The 23,116-nt window shown below is 40.2% G+C and overlaps 1 protein-coding gene across 1 annotated transcript in view; it reads left to right on the top strand.

The window, feature by feature from the left end:
* IQGAP2 (IQ motif containing GTPase activating protein 2) overlaps window positions 1-23,116 on the top strand; it is a 269,366-nt gene that overhangs the window by 138,478 nt on the left and 107,772 nt on the right. The window contains exons 3-5 of the mRNA XM_079786601.1: window positions 384-540; window positions 8,362-8,439; window positions 12,207-12,283. Coding sequence (XP_079642727.1) covers window positions 384-540; window positions 8,362-8,439; window positions 12,207-12,283 — 312 coding nt within the window. The remainder of the gene's footprint in view (window positions 1-383; window positions 541-8,361; window positions 8,440-12,206; window positions 12,284-23,116) is intronic.

Here is a 23,116-nt window from a genome sequence, read left to right as displayed (position 1 = left end):
TAACCCCTCTAAGAATCTCATCCACATAAGGCTCATTAACTGGAATTATTTTTTTTTCGGTAATGTCAGCAGGATTAATTCCACCCATACAAAATGGTACAAATGAGAATTAGTAAAAACTCAGACGAAAGTGAAGTTGACAAGCTCTGGCACGGCTGTGAGCTCAGAGCCGCTGGGCGTGGACCCCTTGTTCACCGTGTGCTCCGAGTCCCTGCCCCACCCAGGAAGTCCTCTTTCCATCTGTGTCACCTACAGCTGTTCCCCATCCTGCTCCCTCTGTTACTGCCTCCATCACACACCGTGAGATGCTGCATCTCTTCACTTTGGAAAGTCACCCAACTGGAGTCACTTTAACATTTTGTTGTGTTTTTTAATCCCTGTAGGTGGATGGAAGTCTGTTTAGTTGAAGAATTGCCACCAACCACTGAGCTGGAAGAAGGGCTCCGGAACGGAGTTTACCTGGCAAAGTTAGCCAAGTTCTTTGCCCCCAAAATGGTATCGGAGAAAAAGATCTATGATGTGGAACAAACACGCTATAAGGTAACTGAGATCTAATTGGTTTTGGCTTCCAGCTAAAAGTGAAAGTCCAGTATTTCATTTCCTTTCCCTTCTTTTAGTGTTTCTACAAGGATTTTGAGGGAGGCGGGACGTCCTGGGCCTTTGAAGCCTGTTAATAATCATTCCTGAGGCAGCAGCAATTTTAAAAGCAAAGCGTTTCTATTTCTGGGCGGAGGCTGAGAGACCTCTAATTTGTGGGGCTCCCCCATCATTCCTTCACGGAGGTCATTTTTATTAGCGCCAGTAAATGTGAAAGTGGGGGCACTCTACCCCTCCTTTGTTTCACTACCACACAGTTTTATTACTCCCCTTATTCTCATCAAGGAATAAAGTGCCCAGCTGGGACTTGAACTTGTGACCTCCAAGAGTTAGGGCCAGCGGGAGAAAATGAGTAGTAATGTTAAATACTCAGGTAGGAATTCCTTTCCATTTGGCATTTGAAACAAAATAAGACGAACCTTTTCGTATGCAACTAGTTTTCAGAATTATTTCATAGCTAATTAGAGACGGCATGTGGGGGAGAAAACAAAACACCAAAATAAACACCAATCTTGGTATCAATAAAACAATTCTGATATTTTAGAGAACATGTCTAAGTATTTACAGATAAAGTAATATCTAGGATTTGCTTCAAAATAATTGGAAGGAACTTGGATAGATGATTCAAGACTGGCCATGAGTTCATAATTGTTAAGGTTGGATGATGGGTGCACAGGGATTCATTACACCATTCTGTCTACATTTTTATGCTTGAAATTTTCCATTGGAGAGTAAAGGAGGAAAAAGTAGACGCTGCCCTAAAAGACCCCTTCATGAGATGTGTCTACAAAAGGCGTGAAGTTTCTCCTAGAATATGTGGTCTCTTGTCCACTTCAGATCAGGGTTTCTAAACCGTCTTTGAAATTTGATTCTTTATTGTCTTAATAAGTTCTTTCTATCAGTATTCTCTATTTGAAGGTTTTCAAATATCCTTAAAAGTTATTTCTCTTACAGTTGCAAGGACAACATTAAATATAGTTGAAAATGGAATGAGTTCCCATTTATTGCATAATTCACAGTACCCTTCAGTTGTTATTGAGACAAAATTTATTTTCAAATATGTATATTGAATTCAGAGCAAATGTTTGAATAACCATGTAGACTAACAGTAGACCAGATGAATTGACAGATCTTTTTGGACAAGTCTGTTTTCATGGTCTAGTCTAAAAGGTAACTGAGCAAAAGTTTCTGTTTTGAATAATGTTATGAATAAGTGTGTGCATTTCTTAAAATAAGTTTTAGTTTATTAAATCATGTGTCTCACTCCAGAATTTTCAGCCCCTTATAGCCTTTCTCAAGGTTTTAATGAAATAATGACTTAGCCAGCCAAAATTAAAGTTTTATTTTAATTTTGAAAAATATTTTTAGATGTTCATAAAAGCACAGAAAAAAATATTCTTATAACCCCATCACAAAATAAATTAATATTTGTCCACATTTTAGAGCATGATTTTTCTTTTTTTCCCTTGCTTCTACAATGGTTATTTCCAAGATCCAGGCCTATTAGCACTAACAGCCATGTAGATTTGATGACAGAATTAAGGTGTAGTTGGGCTGGTCTCCGGCCCTCCCTGAAAGGGGACCGTGAATATTCTGTTGTGATGTTATCGATGGTGAGAATCAGGGAAGAAAGACAGACAGACAGATCTTTTTGGACAAGTCTGTTTTCATGGTCTAGTCTAAAAGGTAACTGAGCGAGCCTCAGTGGGAGCGAGCCTCAGAGCAGGGAGTAGGCTAGTTTTTCCTCCTCCTGTCACATCAAACACCGTGAGTATAAGTGTCTCTTTCCAGTTCAGTTGTGGATACCTTCCTGGCAACTTAAACAGGTCCTGCTAGCCTTAGAGATCCTACTGTTTGAATAAGTAGCTACTTATCTTTGGGATGGAGATGAGAGAAAATCCTTGTGGAGCCTGGGCCAGTGAATCATCCCTAAGTTAAACATAGTGAGAGAGGAAAGCGCTGGGTCCTGCCATCCTCCACCCCCCCCCAGGCCCCTGGAAGGCTGGGGTGCCCAGAAGAAGAGAAGGTAGGAGAGGGGCGGGAGGAAAGGAAGAAGCAGAAAGAGGGGGTTGATGCCAGCTGTGATGTGGGAGAAAGCTCAGGGACAGATGGGAACTACTCCTCTGTTAAGTCGCAGGAGAAAAGAGGTGTTTCTCTCTTTCCTTTCATTAAGTTCCTGAAAGTGCCTAATGTCCCTGAATGGAAATGTTTCATGATTTGCCATGCAATCATAAAATTTTATTTTAAGCCCATTTCATTTCTCTTACAAAAAAATGAAAGGAGGCAAATATTAGTGAAGAGGAGACTTAATTAACTTCCTGCTCTTGTGTTCTTCAGGACTGAAGCCCTTCATGTGCTCCTTCCCAAACACTAAATCATGGGGCTGTGGCAAAGATGTTGAAACCCAAGGGAGCGCTCAGTAATCCAGGCCCAGTCCTTGATGTGCCATCTGGAAACCATGAGTTCAGTGAGCGTGGGCTCTCCCTGCAGGATCTGCCTAGACTGCAGCTATAAAACATGACCCGCCTGTCAGACAGTGTGTCCCTAAGCACGAGCTTCGTCCCGAGCTCTGAATTCTTCAGTTTGGGCACTGGCGCCTTCGAGTGAATGTGCGCTGATGAGCGCTTTCATGCTGTGCCGCCTCTTTGCCAGCTTATATGCAATGTTGGCTCCTTTTAATTTAGGGTTAGAAAGATGTCCTAGGTCTTAGCGTTAAACCTCCCATGATGAGTATTCTTTCTCTGGGCACCTGCACCCCTCCCTCCAGGTCTGAGTTATGTGACCACGCCCAGTTCACAGTGGCACCTGGCACTGTCCCTCTTAATGATATACTATAATGTATATCATGGTATACTGTAATGATTGTCTTGTCACGAAGGCAAAAACCACGTGTCATCTCTGCTATATCCTTGGCGAATGGTGCAGGATCTGGCCATGGTCATTGCTAGAGAAACAGGTGTTGGGTGAAGAAATGAATGACAGTCCTTTCAAGGAACCAAAGGACTCCATCTCTTTTCTTGTCTTCTATGCTTTGTTCGAAACTTAATCAAGGTGCTTCGAGTTTGACACCCTTCCTTTAAGTGTGATGCGCACACCTCCTGCAGAACTTCCCGATGGTTGTGTATAAAAAGTGGAACCTGGACCCCAACCCAGGCTTCTGAGTCAGGCAGAATCTCTTGAGTAGAGACCCAGGAAGCACTCTTAATAATCACTCCATGTAGTTCTTTTCTTATGTACTACTAAGGTTTGAGAACCACTGCTCTAATGGTAGATAAGATGGATATAATACATTTTAATAAAGTTATAGGGAAAGATTATAAAGCTGTACTAAGATTTCTAACTAGACTCATCCATTCATGTAATACATGTCAACACCTACTATGTGCTAGGCACTCAAGACAGAGTGATGAGCAAGGCGGACATGGTTTCATGGTGCTACAGTTGGACAGACAGACTGCAAGTGAATATACATTGTGAATTGTGGTGCGTGAATGAAGAAAGAAATTCACAGCAACATACAGGAGATGAGAAGCCATTTACTCAGGCTGGAAGAATGAGAAGAAAATCATCATGGGCAGAGTTCGGGGTAGGGAATGAGAACAGAGAGTACAGAGAGAGGGGTCCCATTTGTGATCGACTCCTCAAGGAAGAATAGAGCTTTGCCAAATTGAGTGGCTACGAGGCTGCAGTGAAGGATCGTGATGAGAAATGGACCAGGAAGGAAGCAGAGACAGACCAGGAAGTCACACGTGGAGGATCTATGATTTCATCCTAAGTGTAGGGATTGGGGGTGGGAGGAAGCCTTTGAAATGTGAAACAGGCATCGCAGTCGGTGTGCTTTTGAAAGATCTGTCTGCTGCTCTGTGTGGTTCAGAATAAATTGGAGGGAGGATGAGGGTGGAGGCAGAGTGTCGTAAGGGGGTTATTCAATCCAGGTGACAGGGGCCTGCATCGCCAAGAAGTCGGTGGATTCAAGAGGGAAAACAAAGGGTGAGTCCTGGCGAGAGATTGGAAGTGGGAGGAGGGCAGTGATGAGAAGACAGCTGGGTAGACAGTTGGAGACAACCAAAAAGAGAGTGTTGCGTTCTAAAGGGGGCGGGGTGCTGAAGAAGCCAGAGGTTTCTGTGGTGAAGGTCTGAAAGATGAGTGTTCCCAAGCAGACTAGGATGGCGAGGGGAAGAGAAGGAGGAGGAAGGCATTCCTTGTAGAGGACTCAGCCTGACGAGGCTCAAAGACCAAAAAAAAAAAAAGGTGTTGTTCCAATACTGCACAGATCATTGTAGACTTATTATAAATGATTGGTGAATATTTGGTGAGCCTTCGATAGGGAAAGGACATGCACCATGGTTATATGCACAGTCATATGAGTTGTGAATCAAAAAGTTTGAGTTGGGCCTCATCACTAAACTTGCCTCAGTTTCCTCACCTGTAAAGTGAGAAGAATAATCATAGTATCAACCTTTGTGGAGGTACTGTGAGGAACAAATGTGATCGCATTTGGCACAGTGCCTGATAGCGGTACGCACACTATGACTGTTTGAGGTGGTGGTTCTGAGGCTCTGTGTGCAGTTAACTGAACAGAATATTTGGATTTGGAGTCAGGAGTCTTGCAAGCTAGGCTTGGCCCTGAGCTTAACAGTCAACTTGAATGTGTCAACTTGAATGTGTCTTAAATACTTGGGCCCTCAGTTTGCTCATCTACAAAATGAGCAAATTAGAATAATGACTGGTTTCTAAGCTACCTCATAGTTCTAAAATGCTTTGATTCTATGTAAGAAGTTACCATCCAAAGAAGACTTACACAATTCCTTATCTACTCCGTTTAAGCAAGAATGACCTTGCCCTTTCACCAAGGATATAATCCCCAAATGAAATATCTACTAATTATGTAATGAATATTTATGACTTCAGATGTAATACAACCTATTATTTTTAAAATATTTTTTTAAAGAAAGAATAACCTTGCTTGCTGGTGTTGTAATAGCTCAGCAGTGGAAAATCAGCATATACTTCTAGTCCAATACCTGAAAAAATTGGGTGGGTGGACAATAACAACCATTGACTAAGTATGACCACAGACATGCCACCTAGTCTAGTATTCATATGTAGGATGTGTGTGGGAGGGAAGGGAGGAGGAATGATAAGCTAAAAATGGTTATAATGGACTGAGATAATTTGGAGCCTGTTTAGGAGACCATTTTTGTTCTAATTAAAGTAAATCTAGTAGATTAAAGATGTTTGATACAGTTCGTCCTCTGAAGCTTACTTCTTAAATATGCCAGCCGTAGATCAAAGTCCTCAGGTATTTAAAGTGTTTGAAGGAAAACATCTAATCACTGTGACTACTAATATAATATTGAATGTTAGCTACAATGAGAAAATTTTTTAAATAAGGTAAAATAGGTGAAGGATTTGAAATCTGTCCTTTTATTTACTGTAGGAATATAACCAAGACAACCATTCTTTCTTTCAGTGCCTCTTACATGAAGGGCTAAACTTTTTTCTGATCTTAAAGGTGAATGAGAGTTTCAAGCCCAGTGTTGTAGTGTAATAACTAACATTCATTGCATTCTTAAGTGCGCTTTGCAACGAAGTGCTCTATGAACATTCTCATTTAATCTCTCCAACTCAAAGAAGCAATCCTTCTTTTATTTTATGGCTGAGAAACCAAGGTTCAAAGAAATGTATCACTTTCCTGAGGTTACCTCGCTAATAAAACCACTAAATGGATGGAATATGCTTGTTACATGGTTTGAAATTATTGAAGCCCACCAGCCAAAGACTCCAGAAACACACCTGGGATCAAACAAAATTAGTTTTATTTCACTCATTGTAGTAAGAAAAAAATGTGTACCCATGGAGTCAAGAGGGGGAGAAACGAGGGGCTTAGTGTGGCTCTGGGCTTGTGCGGGGTAGTCTCATAAGGACGTAGGGAAGCGAGGACTGTCCCGTTATCTTTGTCCTCAGGAAGCGGGTCAGTTTGGTGACTTGGTAATTTTTATCTAGGACGTGAGAAGACTGAATAGAGACTAGATGGACATGAGTCAAGAAGCAAGTTGTTCATCTTAGTTGGAAGGGAGGTTGTTTAGTTATATTTGTGGTGCCAAAGGGCCTTTTCTCTGTCTTGACGTGATTGTAGATTGTTTCCAAATTGCTCTTCCATGGCCACAGAGTGACCATGTCTGAGAATTGTCTGTGTTCTGCCAAAGTTGTTTATGCTGAGTTACCCTCAGATGCTGCAGCCTGGCTATTAACTGTCTGGCTGCTCTTGCTCTCTTTCTTTCTCCTCTTCCTTTCCTCTCACCCTCCTTCCCCCCTCCCCCTTATTATTTCATAGCAACTAGCTAATTTCTTCCCTCTGAAGAATAATCCAACTACCGTTGGGAACCTGTGCTCTCTGGGGGTTTAGCATAGGAAAGGTTTTCAGATCTGTGGAGACCTCATCTTGAATCCTAGACCAGCCACTTCACTGCCTTTTGACTTTGGGCAAATCACTTCTTCTTCTCCTCCTCCTCCTCCTCCTCCTCCTCCTCCTCCTCCTCCTCCTCCTCCTCTCCCCCGCCCCCTTCTTCATCTCTAAAGTATGGGAATGATAATCACCTTGCTGGGTGTTTTGAAAATTAGAGATAATTTACATAAAGTGAATTTACCTAGTCATTTTAGTGACTATTTGAACTATTTGACACACATAGTTCAATCTCAGTAGATAGTGACCAGTATTTAATAGGCATAAATATTTATCAGATGTTAATTAGCTTATATTTCTTAATTTCTAACAGCAACAAATATACTTTTCTGTTAAATAAGCTATTAAATTGTAGGTCACAGAAGATAGAAAAAAAACAGACATCTGAATATAATTATTGTATGTTAGTCATAGGATGACACTATATTCTCTTTACTTTTTTGTTTTCAAATAGATAACGTTGTGCTATTCATTTAACTAATTAAAAATACCAGACCATTTTAAGCTCTCAATGGTTCATTACCTGATACAACTTCATGAGATAGAGGCAAGTATGCAGTATTTATAGAATATGCAGAAAAAATGGTTGTCCGAATATGACTGTAAATAACAACAGAAAATATAGAAAGACTATTTTTAGTACATGGGTAGAAAAGGTCTTGTAGAACATTTCCACTGAACGTTTACTTATTGCACAAGGCCAAGATTAGGGTTAAATTACAGAAGGAATAGTAACTAAAATTAGCTCCATGTTGTGGGTGGGTTTTTTATCTTTGTATATTTCTACATTTTCCACAGAATATTACATCAATGATCAGGAAAAAAAAATGATTTGGCAGAACTAGAAACCACACACACATACACACACACACACACACACACACACACACACACACACACCATTCTACTTAGTCTTCTAAAACCCTGTCTGTTTTCCCTGGAGTTGCTAGGCTTCTCAGCTGTCATTGCCAAATCTTAACACCGTATATGTGTGTATATGCACACACCTGTGTACATGTTTCATAAAATATCCTTAGGCATGTGCTAGACATTAAATGGTCTTTGAGATTCTACTTCAGAGTTACCTCAAATGTATGACTAATGGAAACTAGTAGAATGGTCTATTACAGATGGTCGGGGTGTTGCTGAATAGTGTAGTCTCCTTTACTGTGTCTTTAGTTGTTTTATGTGGGCTCTAATAACTTTATTCTAGGAGAAATACAATTGAAAAACATTCTACTAATGACAAAATTATTACAAATGACTCACTTTTTGTGTGTTTCCTTCCTCTCCATTAGAAGTCTGGCCTTCATTTTCGACACACAGATAATACTGTCCAGTGGTTGAGAGCCATGGAGTCTATTGGTCTACCGAAGGTAAGCCTTCAGATACTGAAACCTAAACTGGAAAGCCAAAAGGGGGAGTGTACGAATTTCTTGTTATAAAAAATGATTAGCAGACTGGGTATATTAATGCAATAGATTGCCTTATTGCCTCAGGAAAGGCCTATACAAAGTAATAAATGGTAAGAACTCAGAATGAAGTACATGTACAGGTCAAGAGCAGCCATGCACAAGTGAATATAAATTAAACAAGGTCAGAACAAACTTTAACTGGTAGATAGTTGATTTACAATAGCCACCTCCCTTTTTTGTTTGCTATTTATACTTATGCTTCCTAATCTCATTGCATCACTACAAATTATTATTACAAATTTATTTTTATAAATTATTGCTACAAATCATTGTATCACTATACATTTTAACAGCTAGGGGGTTATAGCCCTTACTCCTGAAATAGATCTTCTAAATAAAACTCATTCAGCAAATATTCAAAGCTTGTTAAATTCAAAGGGCAGGCAGACAGACAGGCAAGTAGAGGAAATGAGGGAATAATTACATTTGATAGAAATTGTAGAGCAATTTCTTAAACATCTTATTTTGAAATAATTATAGAATCACAGGAAGTTGCAAAAATAGTATATCTGCGTGTACTCTTCATTCAGCTTCCTCCAGCAGTGACATCTCATAACTGTAGTAAATGATGAATTGGCATTGGTGTGTCAGTGTTAACTAGACTACAGACTTTATCCAGTTTTCACCATTTTATGTGCATTCATGTGTATGTATGTGGGGGGTTCCATTCAGTCCATGAACAGTTTGTGTGACCATCACCACAGTCAAGGTACAGACCCCACAGAGGAGTGCCCTTCATATTGTGTCCCTCTCCCAGCGCTGTCCCCAGACGTACAGTAGATTACCTGCAGCAATTGCCTTTTTGCATTAAGCATAATGCCCTCACTGCCCTTGAGATCCATCAAGTGTTTTTTGTATTTTTTTAATACATTTGTATTGATTTCAGAAAGGAAGGGAAAGGGAGAGAGAGATAGAAACATCAATGATGAGAGAGAATCATTGATCGACTGCCTCCTGCACGTCCCATACTGGGGATCGAGCCCATAACCGGGCATATGCCCTGACCAGGAATCTAATCGTGACCTACTGGTTCATAGGTCAATGCTCAGCCACTGAGCCATGCCTGCTGGGCCATCAGGTTTTTGTATGTATCGATAGCTCATTCCTTTTGTGTTGCTTAGTATGGACAGCTATTTCAAAGAAACTGATTAGGAGTGGTTTACCTTGAAGGCAAGTCAGTAGGCTACTGAATAATTAAGACCTGTGTTGTTGTTATTATTAATCCAGGTTTGCAATTTTAAAACACAACAAAAACAAACAAAAAAAAACCGAAAGATTCCTTAATGTAAATTATGCTTGGCTATTTTTAACATATTTTTGGCTGATATCTGTTTTAGTTCAGCTTATTTCATCTCAAAATAGTCAATAAGAAGGATTTATGTTATTCTGCCATTTTTACCCATTTCCCTTCTCCTAAAATGCCCAGAACATTAAATGCCATTCCCTTCTGGGCACTAGTCATAATACAGAATTCATATTTCTAGATTGTGATTTAGCAAATACTAACTAGGGATTGGGTGTAAGCAGGTTAATAAAGAAAGAAATTCCAATAGGACTTTTTTCTATGTAAGGCAACATACGTTAGATTAGGATAATTTCACTATGTTTGATAGATTTGATTTAAACCTTTTCCAATTGTGCATATGTAGGGCCACGCCTCCCTTGATTTTAAATCGAGCAAGTAATCCACATAGCAGCAGATTCTATTTTTATTTTAGAAGATTCTATTTTAACACTGATTTTTATTGTGAAGTCATTGACTCATTACATTGCAAGATGAGAAACCAACAGCATACTGAATGGACTGATGTATTTGCTATTCAATCTTCATTTATTAGAATTAAGTGCTTACTCTGTGCTCAGCATCATGCCAGGTGCTGGGGACGCAGTGCTGAATAAAACATTGTGAACCATAAATTGATTCCATCTCCTTGCTTTACAATGATTTTCCAGGAGAAATTTAAGTAGAAAAGTAAGTGTTTAAAGAAATGGGAGGGGACCATTGTTGTCCTCTGCTTATATATAGAACTTTAAACCTGGTCACATTCTCCTGAATTGAGAGTCCTCTTCTCATTGGCACTTTAATAGCAACTGTGTTAAAAGATAGTTGGAAAGACCTTTGAAATTGCCCAGGCTACAGGCATTTCTTTAAGTGCTCAGTGACTATACATTTGTATCTCAAGAAACTTTGCTTGCTTTCTTTTCTCAGCTTTTTCCCATGTCCAACAGAACATTTCACTTGAGTATCAAATACCACCTATGGTACATGACTTAATTTTTATTTCAAATTTTATAAAGTGTTTACTGAAAGCAAGTAATACCAATATGCTTATCTTAATCTTAGAAGCTTCAAGCCTAATTATTCATTTTGTAGTGCTTAGGAACAGGTAAGTTTGGTGCCCCATTCTAAAATGTTTCTTATTAGGCTTTTAATTTCTAGCTTAAGAATATTGTAAACAGCCCAGCCGGTATGGCTCAGTGGATTGAGCATTGTCCCATGCGTCAAGAGGTCACCTGTGCATACCTGGGTTGCAGGCTCAATCCTGGGGGAGTGGGGGTGGGCTCAGGCGGGGGGCGGGGGGGGGGAAGCATGCAGGTGGCAGCCAATCAGTGTTTCTCTTGATGTTTCTCTCTCATCGATGTTTCTTCTATCTCTCCCTTTTCCTTCCCCTCTCTCTAAAAATCAATTTTAAAAAACATTTTTAAAAAGAATAGTGTAAGTAGGTTTTAAAAGCCTTAATGTTCTAACCTTTCAATCTAGTAAATTTATATTTAGATGTTTATCCAAAAGAGCTAATTAGGTGTTCAGAAAATGCAGGGATGTTCATTGCAGTGACTTATAATAGGGGGAAAATTGAGGACAAAAAAAAGTACAAACATGGGGAACTGGTTAAATAACGGTTAAAATATGAAAGAATCATGCATCCATTAGAAATAATATTCTGACAGAATAAAAAAGGGGTCATGTTCTATTAAGTGTTTTAAACAGGTTATGATATGTGCAACTTTATTTTGAAATGCATCCATGCAAACATAAAAATATCAGAGACATATACAGAAAAAGGACTGGAAGAAAGTATCCCCAAATGCTAATAGTGACCGTCTGGAGGTGGGATTATAGGTATTTTTCCTCCATATTTTACCCATTTTCCAAAGTGTATTCAGTGAAATGTAATACTTTAAGCAGAAAAAAATATCCGTGTATGTATATGCATGTTTATAGAACTGGGTAGCTAAGTTCTTAACAATGTAATAAAATGCTGAAGAAGAACATCCTTCTCAAAACAGCGGACCTCTGGGCAGTCAGTCACAGGAGTGACTCCATTGTAGAAAGCAGAGTCCAGATGGGCTCAAGCCTTGTGAAATGAAACTGCCACGTAACTAACCATGTGGACACAGCCTTCTTGGAGTGGCCGGCTGGGAACCTCCCACTCCTATCACCCCTACGCACACTCTCTTGAACCACTAGGTGGCGCGCTGTTAGGCAGGGGATCAGACGCAGTGATTGGTCCTCCTGTAGAACAAGATGAAGCAGTAACTAAGAGATTCTTCTGCGTTTAAATGAATACAGAACAGCAAGGACCGTCAAAGTAGGATCGTTTGGGAGAAGTACAATAATTTTGTGAAAAGCAAAACATAATAAAAACATTGTTTCTTTTGTTTTCCAGATATTTTATCCAGAAACAACAGATGTCTATGACCGGAAAAACATACCAAGAATGATCTATTGTATTCATGCACTAAGGTGGGAAAAATACAACTAAAAGTCTAGAAAGTAAATTTAAATAAAACTAAAATTTTAATTTTAAAAGAGGTCTTAAATTATTTTTAATGATTCAAGAACTTTTATTAGATTGGGTAATTTTAAATTTGCTGGTACAAAATTAAAATAATTGTCATGTAAAAACAATGAACTTGAAAAATATTTTGATGATTTTTTTAAATCTACATCAAAATAGAAAACTGGAAAATGAGTGAAAGACCTATAAATATAATAATAAGAAAATTTACGTAGAAACTTCTAGGAAATCTCATAGAGTGCTACAATATTCTTTAGATATGATGAAGTTTATATAGCAAAAATATATCAAATGAGCAGCTATCATGGTCATAATGTTGGTTTTGATACTCTTAAAATTATTAGTTTGGTTAAATTCTTATCACAGATTAATAAAATTCCATATAATTTTTGTTTGCTTTGTTCAATACCTCTTGTAAGGGTAAAGAAGACACTTAGAAATTGATTTAGATTAGTCAAAGGAAGATACATTCATTTTTTTTTTGTCCATCTTTGTCTTTTGTTATCTTAAAATCTATTTTGTCAGCTGTAAGTATGGCTACACCTGCTTTTCTGTGGATGTTATTTGCTTGGAGAATAATTTTCTACTCTTTTACTTTAAATCTACCTTTGTCTTTGCAGCTTAGATATGTCTCTTGTAGGCAGCATATGGTTGGGTTTTGTTTTTTGTTCCACTCTGCTACTCTATGCCACTTTATTGGTGAATTCAGACCATTTACATTTAGGGTAATTATTGATGTAGGAGGGTTTCCTATAGCCATTTCATCTTTAGTTTTCTGGTAGCTCTGTGCCTCCATTGGTTCTTTTCCTTTGTGTTTCTGGCTATTGTTTTTGTTTGGTGGTTTTCCATACTTCTTTCCTCTTTTTTTAAGATGTGTATCCTAGTTTAGGGATTTTTGTATGTGGTTACCATTAGGTTTATAAAAAATAAACTTGCATATATATCATAGCTTTTTTTCTTCTGAGTGCATCTGGTCTTCATCTTCCTTTGCCAGTTCAGACCTTTACCCCCTCCCTTTTTATGTTTTGTTGTTACAAATTATGCCTGTTTATGCTGTAAGTTTTGGTGATCTTACTCATAGTGTTGTGACCTTATATTCTTTGTTTCAGATATAATAACTCCCTTGATTATTTCCTGCAATGAAGGTTTTCTGGTGATAAAATCCCTCAGCTGCTGTATGTCTGGGAATGTATTTATTTCTCCTTCATATTTAAAGAATAATTTTGCTGGATATATTATTCGTGGCTGGTAATTTCTCTCTTTCAGATGTTTGAATAATTGGTTCCACTCTCTTCTGGCTTGTAGAATTTCTGCTGAGAAGTCAGATGATATTCTGATGGGTTTTCCTTCGTAGGTCACTTATTTCTTTTCCCTGGCTACTTTGAAAATTTTTTCTTTGTCATTAATTTTTGACAGCTTTAATTACAAGTGCCTTGGAGATAGTCTCTTTGTATTGAGGCAACTAGGTGTTCTGTTTGTTTTTTTGGACTTGAGGATCTAGTTCTTGTCAAAGGTTTGGGAAGTTCTCATCCACTATGTGCTTGAATAGACTCTCTGTTCCATGCTCCCTCTCCTCCTCCTCCAGAATCCCTATAATCCTAATATTGCTTTTTCTGATGGAGTCAGATAACTCTCAGAGAGCTCTTTCATTTTTATTTATGCTCAGGTCTCTCTCTTCTTCCTCTGCATCGTTTCAGATTCCTATCTTCAATATCACTCATTCTTTCCTCCATCTGGTTGACTCTGTTTTCTGTGCTCAGTAGTTCACTCTTAATCTCCTTAATTGCATGCTTCATTTTTAGGATTTCTTATTGTTTCTTTTTTAAAGTTTCAATCTCTTTGGTACTCATTTTGTTCATTGATCTGTTTTCTGAGTGTATTGAATTGCTTGTCTGTATTATCTTGCATCTTGTTGAGTATTTTCAGAACTACAATCTTGAAATCTCTGTCATTTTTATCACATATGTTCCAGCTTGCTTTCAGGAGATTTTTAATTTTCTTTCTAGTCATCCATGTTACTATGGTTATTCATGTTATTTGCTGTCCTCCTTTGCTTATGCATTTATTTCTGAAGAGGTCTTTCTACTTATTTCCAGTAGATGGTGCTGAATCACAAGATTTTTTTACCTCTGTGATCTTCCAGTCTTAAATCTCTGGAGCTCCCATAAGATAATACAGCCACTCTACTTTAGGGTGGGGTTTCTTTTGCCCTCACCATAATGGCGTCCCACCCCAAGCACCCCTCCTAGGGATCAGTCACAGAGGGAACAGCTATTCTACTAAAACAGCTCTTGGTTTACAGATAATATGCTACTGGACCCAACTCCAAGGGCAACGGGAGATGAGTTTTTGGAGTCCAAATGGAGGCAGGGCTCTGTGGTTTCCTTTCTTTCTCTGAAACACCACCACCTGGATCAACAGTGGAGAGTTGCATGGCAGAACCCTGTGCTCTGTCAAGCATATGCTGACTTAGACACTGTTCTCTCCCTTGCCACTTGCCCTGCTGGGCTGCCCCACCCCTGCAGCTCTCTGTTCCTCCTGGCCAAAGGAAGTGCCTGTGACCGCCGGCTTTCTCCCTTCTTCCAGCTAAGCCATGACTCCCAGCTGCAGGGCTGCAGCCCATCTGCGCTTTGCTCCCTTCTCATCTCCCCCTTGATTCCCAATTGCCCACCTTTAGATGTTTCAATGCACAGGTCTCTCAGGCATGCATCTGTGTCGAGCAGGGATTTCTTTGTTGAATTATAGTTGGTTAACTTGTTGAAATTTCAGGGGGAGAGGACAAGGGGCTCTCTCATGCCACCATTTCTGTGACATCACTCTTCCCCATTCATTGTTTAAAAGCAGTTGTTTGAGAAGTTAATTTTTGAAAATGTTGACATTTCTGCTAGGTCACAGGTCACTTTTTTATCTTAATGGCCTGGAAGAAATGTGATTTTTACGTGGTAGCAAAAATGATTTTAAAAATCCATTTTGTGACTGTTGTCTTGTGTGTACACAGGTAATGGCTGGAAGGCTTCATGTCTAATTAAGTTTTAAATTTCTTTTAGAGCATCTGCCTTATGTTTATATCACTAGAAGTCATTTTCCTGGCAGAATCTTCTGCCTAGAGGTTTATGTTAACTTCTTCCTGGCTCTTTCCTCTCCAAATGAAAAGGTTTCTATAATAATTCATTGCAATTCTGGCCTATTAGAGAAGAATTTTAATTATGTCATATAATTTGACTTTTCCTCATCAGTACTTATGAGATTTCTTTGGAAGATGGCAGTTGCTAGAAATATAGACCAAATATAGGTGCCTTTTCTATGATTTCTTTTCCTAATAGTTTAGAACTGGGGGGAAAACACTTCTGTGCCTGCTTCCTCATAGGTGGCCAGGGTATCATTATGCCAGCAAGTTTTCTAAAAGTTTTTTTTGCAAAAGTGCTTATCTTAAGGAATATTTTCAAATGTGTTGTCCAACATTTTTTGTCACATATTTTTCAGCACTTAGTATGATCACTTATCACTATGGTTAGTACTGTTTTAGTGACCTGCTACGCCAGCCACCTTTGGTTAATGTCATTATCATATCCACGCATCATTGTGCTCCTGTCCACGTCTGCAGCATGCTCCTGAGGTGTCTTGTAGAAGCTTAAATTGATGTCCTGAAGTGGACACCTGGGGCATTGCTGTTAAGCAGCTTGTAAAGAAATGGTGTACTAAGTTCCTTTCCGGTGTTGTCAGTGTTCGACAGAAGTTATATAGAACTGCACTGTGGTTGGCAGTGTGTTTGCCATCATTTTAACAATGGCTTGAACAGCTTGGTAAACAAAGACCAAAGAGCAGCTTCTTGCTTATCATTGCCCGTGGTCTGCTAATGTTGGTGTCATATGTTCTAGGACCGTTTTTCTCAGTTATTCAGTTACTGACCATGGAGTTTCTGTTACCGTTACTTATCCTGGGGCAGATGCCTGTTGAGCCTGTCATTCGCCAGATCTGACCTTACGTAGGATCTTTTAAGGCAGTATTTACTTGATAAACAGCATTCCCTGGAAGAATCTCCTCTACTTTTCTCAGCTTAATTTCTGGCTGCTTCTTGTTATGGCATGCAGAAGTCTCAGTTGTATCTGAGTTGTTTTTAATCAAACCTTTTTCCTATGATGGTTGAGAATGCAGTCAGTTACTCAGGTGAGGCTGCTATTCTGCTCTGTTGGGCAAGACACACTTGGAGGCTGGGCAGCAGGGCCCTTTAGTACGTACAGTGGCCTTGCCCTTGCTGCATAATGAGAAGCAATGCTGGGAATGAACATGTATGTCTTCAGCCTTTATATTCGGGTTACAGATAATAACAGTATTGCTGGTATAAAGTGTTGTTATCTGATAAACAATTAAACAGGTCAGAAGTTCTGATTATAGATCAGGAGCCAGGCAGGTACCCAGGCACTGCCTTCCTCTTACCCTGGCCTGTGGGCCTTACTTGATCTACAAAATGAGCTCTTGGCCCTGCAAATGGGTCTCTGTCCCTGTCTTTTGGATTAGGACTAACTGCTCATCATGACCCCCTAGCTTCCTGTTTGTATCTGCCTGCCCCTTACCTTTTTACTTTACTTCTGACCCCAGGCTCCTTGCCTGCCACTCATTGTACCCTTTGTCCGTTCAGCTGGGTGACCTGAGTCCTGATGCCAGTGAATGTTAGCACAGCAGCCTCAGAGGAAATCCTCAGTCTTTGCCTGCTGGTGGGTGTTTCTCAGCATCTGGAAGGGTTCAGGAATCTGGAGAAGGCGCTGCGGTGTAAATTAATAAAGAGACTAGAAATATAATAAATTTGTAATCCATGGGGGAGTCAGAGGAGGGCTTAGCTTCAGTAACCAAGTTCTCTGAATCTCTGGACCCTTCGCTCTTTATTAACACAAATTGTCCTAAGGCAGATATACATATCAAAGGTTAAGGTTTGGTATACAGAGGCATTGTTAGTTTTGGGGGAACTGCCTTCAGCTGTTCAGGTGTTTGGCCAGCAGGAGGCAATAACGTGTAGATTAAACTGCCCTCAGCTGTCTGGCAGCAAGCAATCATATATGTAAATTCAGGTGTGGGGAAATGCCTTGGGCCATTCCAGTAGGCAGTAATATGTATCTTCAGCCCTGCTGAAGCCTCAAGGGTCCATCAACCTTTTGATGAAACTTCTTGCATTTATGACATGCTGGAATTAGCTTCCGGCATTTGCCTAATGTGGAGACCTCAGGGATGGGTGGCCTCATTCTTTTTTCAAAGAAATGCTTTTTTATTTTCTTATTTAAAATATGCTCATTGGGGAAATATTAGAAAATTTAAAAAGAATATTAAAGGAAAAGCCAAAGTACCCATTGTTTCAAAACCACTATGTGTGATGGGGTATCTTTGGACTTAAAATGTGGATATGGCGTGTTTTCCTTTTGTGGCTTCATTTGGAATGTTTTAAAGTCTGTGAAGTGAGAAGGAGCCAGTTCAAGAAGTGAGAGGCTTGCTAAGGAGTTAATACTATGGATTTTTAACTGTCTGGTGGCTGATTATACCTGTAGAAGAACACATTTGCATGTTGTTTATCAGTATGTCAGTAAACTGTTAACTGTTGAAACACTAGTTGTAAAATTTAATTCCTTTAAACAATTAAATTTAGTAGACCTGATTTTTTGAACACTTCAGATACCTGAAAGTGCAGGTGAACTGCCCAGATACGTTGTTACAGACTCACCACACTTCAACCTATTCTAAAAGATCCACCCTACAACTTTCACTCATTTCATACACTAATTTTGACTCATGCGAGGACTGTAACATTTTGATACCTACCAAGAGTTGACATGCTCTTACAGGCACCAGACACCAAGAATACCCCTATGAACTTGCCCAGGTTACAGAGCATGGTGCCAGTTTGAGTTCCCAGGTGAGTCAGACCCTGGCTACAGTTATCGGGCTGAACTTGTGAAATCAATCAGACCTTTTTTTCTTTACTTTTCAGTAGATGGCTTTCAGGTAGGTTCTTATTTCGAATCTGGTCCCTGCCCCCACCCCCTGTCTCCCAGAAATGATTTACTTCCATGCCTTGTTTGGCCAGTGTTACATAACCCATTGTCCTGTCATAATGATGCATTGGCGTGATCTGTTAACGTTATTAAAAGCTTATGTATGCCTTTGGAATATTTTTTCGAAACTAGCTGGGCTTTCTAGAGGTTTCTCCCTGAGGAGGTGAGGGATTGACTCTACCTGATGCAGTTTGGGTCATTTGGCTGATCTCAGGTCATATTTCTGGATCCTTTCTCTGCTTGACCATCAGTGCCAAACCTTCTTTCCACCTGGCTATTTTTGTCACCACCTGTGCTCCTCAGTCCTTATTTGGGACACTTCCATGGTTTTCTAGGACTATGTGGCTTAGAGTTCCTGGTACTTATTCTTTTTGTAGCATATATGTAGTGTATACAGTATAGAAACAAGTATATATCTATGCTCTGTAGACAGAAAAAAGCACCCATATTTTAATAACACTTTCCAACTTGTTAAGATCAATATAAGTGATCATGTGTGTCTTATTTTATCTATTACAACTTAACCTTTTGCACTCGGATGTCGAGATTAAAATTACTCTTTGAATGTATCAATAATGTGAAATATAAAAAAAAATCCAAATAGATAAGTTTGTATGAAAAGAAACTCCAGTTTTTTATTCTACTGCCGCGCTTTGTAAAATCTGGGGTATTTAAAAAATTAAATCCTGAGTAGAATAAAGGAATCGAGAAAAAGCAAGCAAGTGCAAAGGGTTAATTTTTGTATACTTTATACCATTCTCTTTTGATTGGTTTTGAACTGGACTTTCATAGACTTCACCAAGTTGCATATTTCCTTTTCTGATGGACCGGACTGGTCCCATCTGGTCACCCTTTGACCTTGGAGCACTGTCCCTGACCTTCCTTGCAATATCCTTGCTTTGTGCTCACAACGGGCTGTTCCTGACCTTTCCTGATTGTTCCTGTTTTATGACATGGAATCAACTACCCTCCAAGGAATCCTTTGCAAGTCGGGTATCCCAAATGATTTTTCTGGTTTGATAGATTAAGGTTCTGGATTCTGCTCTTTTTTCTTGCATAAAGTTTATTTGACCATTAAGAGTCTACTCCGCTGATGACCACAAGCTGAAGATGTGTGTCTCCCCTCTGGGTAAGGACACTGCTCCTGCTGCAGACTTGGGAGCTGCTGTCGCCGCAGTCGTGTTTTCAAATGCAGCGACGGTGCCCAAATGGCACATTCGGGGCTTGCACATCTGAAAATGGCTGCGGCAGACCCACTTCTGGTCGGCCAGTTCCTAAATACCTGACTGCTCTGTGAAGAAGGGCTCCTCTACCCGCTCTCATAACGCCAAGTGGCTGCCTTGATTAGCAGGTTGCCTTTGAACTCGTTCCTCAGGCAAATGTTATTGCGTAACTTCCCTGCCTTATACCCGCTTCCCTTAAGACCCTTTCCTAATAAGAAACTGATGGTTACCTTTTGCCAGACTGATTGCCTCTCTGGCAGGGAACATATTTGCATGTATAAATAAGCTTCCTAAAGATAATTTCTTAACCCAAAGGATAGACTGTAACCCTGTGCTCTCAGGAGGGATATCTGCAGGCGGCAGTGTTTGGGATTAGGGTGAGGAGGGCAGGTGCACCTTCCATAGTTTTCAAGTCACTTCTTGTTCATCTCTTCACGCTTTGAACCCTCTCCTCCCATTCTGTCTTGTATTAGTACGGTGGCTAGCTGTCTGTCCTGCTAAATGCCAACCTCGGTGAGGCTGTGGGCCATGTCTCCGCCCAGCACAGCACACACACCACTGACTCCCGCTGAAGCCTCTGCATCTGTATCTTTAATTTTCCGGTTGGTGTAGCTGGTTTCCCAATGATGAGACTGCCTCAGGATTTCTTTGATTTTTTTTTTTTACTGAACATTGGATTTTGACATGATACTGGCAGTGATGTATGTGACTAAGATGGGAAAATAATTTGGATCAGTAGATAAAGCCATTTCAAACATGGAGTCAGTGAGGGGAAATAGTCAGAGGTTCTTAGTGTTGAGAGTGGGAAGACCACTGTGGTGGGTTATTAGGTGTATAGGAAGGACATTTACTTAACAGGGGATAATAGTAATAATAAAGACAAAGGCTAACGCTTGCTGAGCTTTTAATTATATGCCTGGCCTTGTTCAAGGTGCTTTACAGGTGTAATCTCATTTAATCCTTCTCACATACCTATGAGGTACATACTGTTATTGATCCCATTTTATAACCCAGACAACTGAAGCACAGAGAGGCTACCCATGGTCACACAGCTAGTAACTGGCAGAGTCGAGACTGCGAACCAGGCTGTGACACCAGAACCTGCACTGTTGCTGACTCAGCCAGTCATTGGTTTCAGAAGGGAATCAAGTGTTTCCTACTGCAAAGAAAATAAAAACAGCAGTGGCATCAGACTGGAACTTCAGCAAGGGCCTCTAAACTGTTATATTTAGGACTAGAGGCCCAGTGCACGATACCCGTGCACTAGTGGGGGGTCCCTCAGCCCGGCCTGTGCCCTCTCACAGTCCGGGACCGCTCTGGGGACCCCTCTGTGCTGCCACAGAGGTGGGAGAAGCTCCCACCACCTCTGCTGTGCTCGCCAGCCGTGAGCCCAGCTTCTGGGTGAGCGGTGCTCCCCCTGTAGGAGTGCATTGACCACCAGGGGGCAGCTCCTTTGTTGAGCGTCTGCCCCCTGGTGGTCAGTGCATGTCATAGCAACCAGTCATTCTGCTGTTCAGTCAATTTGCATATTAGAATTTTATTATATTAGAGGCTCATTGCACAAAATTCATACATGGGGGGTCAGTCTCCTCAGCCCAGCCTGCACCCTCTCCAATCCAGGACATCCCTCTCAAAATCCGGGACCACTGGCTCCTAACTGCTCACCTGCCTGACTGCCTGATCACCCCTAACTGCCCCCACCCCGCCAGCCTGGTTGCCCCTCACTGCCCCCCTCTGCCAGCCTGGTCACCCCTCACTGCCTCCCCCTGCTGGCCTGGTCGCCCCCAACTGCACCCCCTGCCGGCCTGTTGCCCCACGCAGCCTGCTGTTTGGTCATTTGGTCATCCCTCACTAACCCCCTTGCTGGCCTGGTCGACCCACACGGCATGTTCAGTCAACCATTCGGTTGTTTCGGTTGCGATGGTCACTTAGGCTTTTATATATACAGATAGGATAGTTTTTAATGAAGATTCATTTGTGGAACTTAGAACTTGGAGGACCTTGGGAGGTTATTTTAGTCCAGATCCTTCACTTCCTAAATGAGGGGCTGAAAGCTTGGGCTCTGTGATTTGCTGAGAGTCGCACATCTAGATATTGCCAGTCTTGGGGCCAGGATCCCGGGCTTCTGATCCCAGTCCTGTGCTCTTTCAAGTCTGCCATGAGGCTTTCATTTACCAACATCTCACATATTATAGCATAAAATGAAGTGCACATGACATGATCCAGAAAAGCTGAAATAAATTCAGCTCTTGCCTTTTAAGTTTGCATTTCATTACTATAAACCTTTTAATGTATACATTGAAGTACTAGAAAAAAACCCTAATAGAACTTTTTAAAAAGCTTTCTTGCTTCCTGGATTTTAAACTGGTACTATTTGTACCAAAAGGAGCACATGGGCCGGTGAGGCTTAGCTACCTTGGGAGCACTCCTCGGTGGCTGCCTCACTCAGCACACAAGTGCACTGTACCTTGTCGTAGGAGAGGAGGACCGCTATTTCATACCAAGTGTTTTCTTATATGTGGGAAGGGATGCTGACATTAACGCCACAGCTTGCTTTGGAATGCTCTCAACCTTTTGTGTTGGCTGTTAGGCTCTAAAGGTACTTAATAAGTTCAGGGTTGAAGAGCTACAAGAAGTTGATGCTTTTATATTGTTTGGTGTGTGTGTGTGTGTGTGTGTGTGTGTGTGTGTGTGTGTGTGTGTGTGTTTAAGATTAAGACTCTGAATTTCCTATATACTTCAGGTAATGAATGGCTCATTTGAATGTGAATGCTTGGGAAGGGGCCAGCTGCTGTTGCTGATTCTTTTCAGCCTGGGAACAGTGGCTAAGTACAAGTTTCCTAGTAAACTTTGCCCCTTTGAGTAATCTGCTTGAAAACACCTCCCATACAGAGATTTGGTGTAAAACCTCCCCACTGTGAAAAGCAATCTTTTTAAAGAATAGTTTAAACCTCAACATTAGAGACAGTGTTGAAAACTGAAGCCAAATAAAATACATGCATTAACATTTTTAATAAGTTTCTTTGGTGAAAGTATGTATATGCAAATGAGATTTCTACCTAATCCATACTAGTTTAAGAAAATCTGATTTTAAACAAATTTAAAAGCGAAGATTCTTCGACCTGAAAGTGGTAATTTCTCAGCACCACCTAGTGGTAATTTTTAATTAAACCAGAATATTTGCTGATCGTGAGATTTATATTAGTATTACAGTATTCAATGGAGAAGGAGAAAGTATAACTAGAAATAGTCCTAATACCTTTATTACCACAGGAGAAATGAACAATTTGGTTTAGTAAATTGTTTAGTTCATTTTACCAACAAACCTATGTTTTGTGGGAGTCTAAATACCTCATGGTAGATAAACATATTTTTTATATGTAGTAGATATTCCATAGCTAGTATTAAATGGATGACTGGTTAAACAAAGGAGATAATGTGAAAACAGTCATGTCAAGATCATTGAGCAGAGTTTTATTCCCTTTCCAAACTGATGTGAAATTACTAAAGTGGT

Source organism: Cnephaeus nilssonii (assembly GCF_951640355.1).
Source record: "Cnephaeus nilssonii genome assembly, chromosome: 2".
NCBI classification, from domain to species: domain Eukaryota; kingdom Metazoa; phylum Chordata; class Mammalia; order Chiroptera; family Vespertilionidae; genus Cnephaeus; species Cnephaeus nilssonii.
This window is presented reverse-complemented; position numbering and strand designations above follow the sequence as displayed.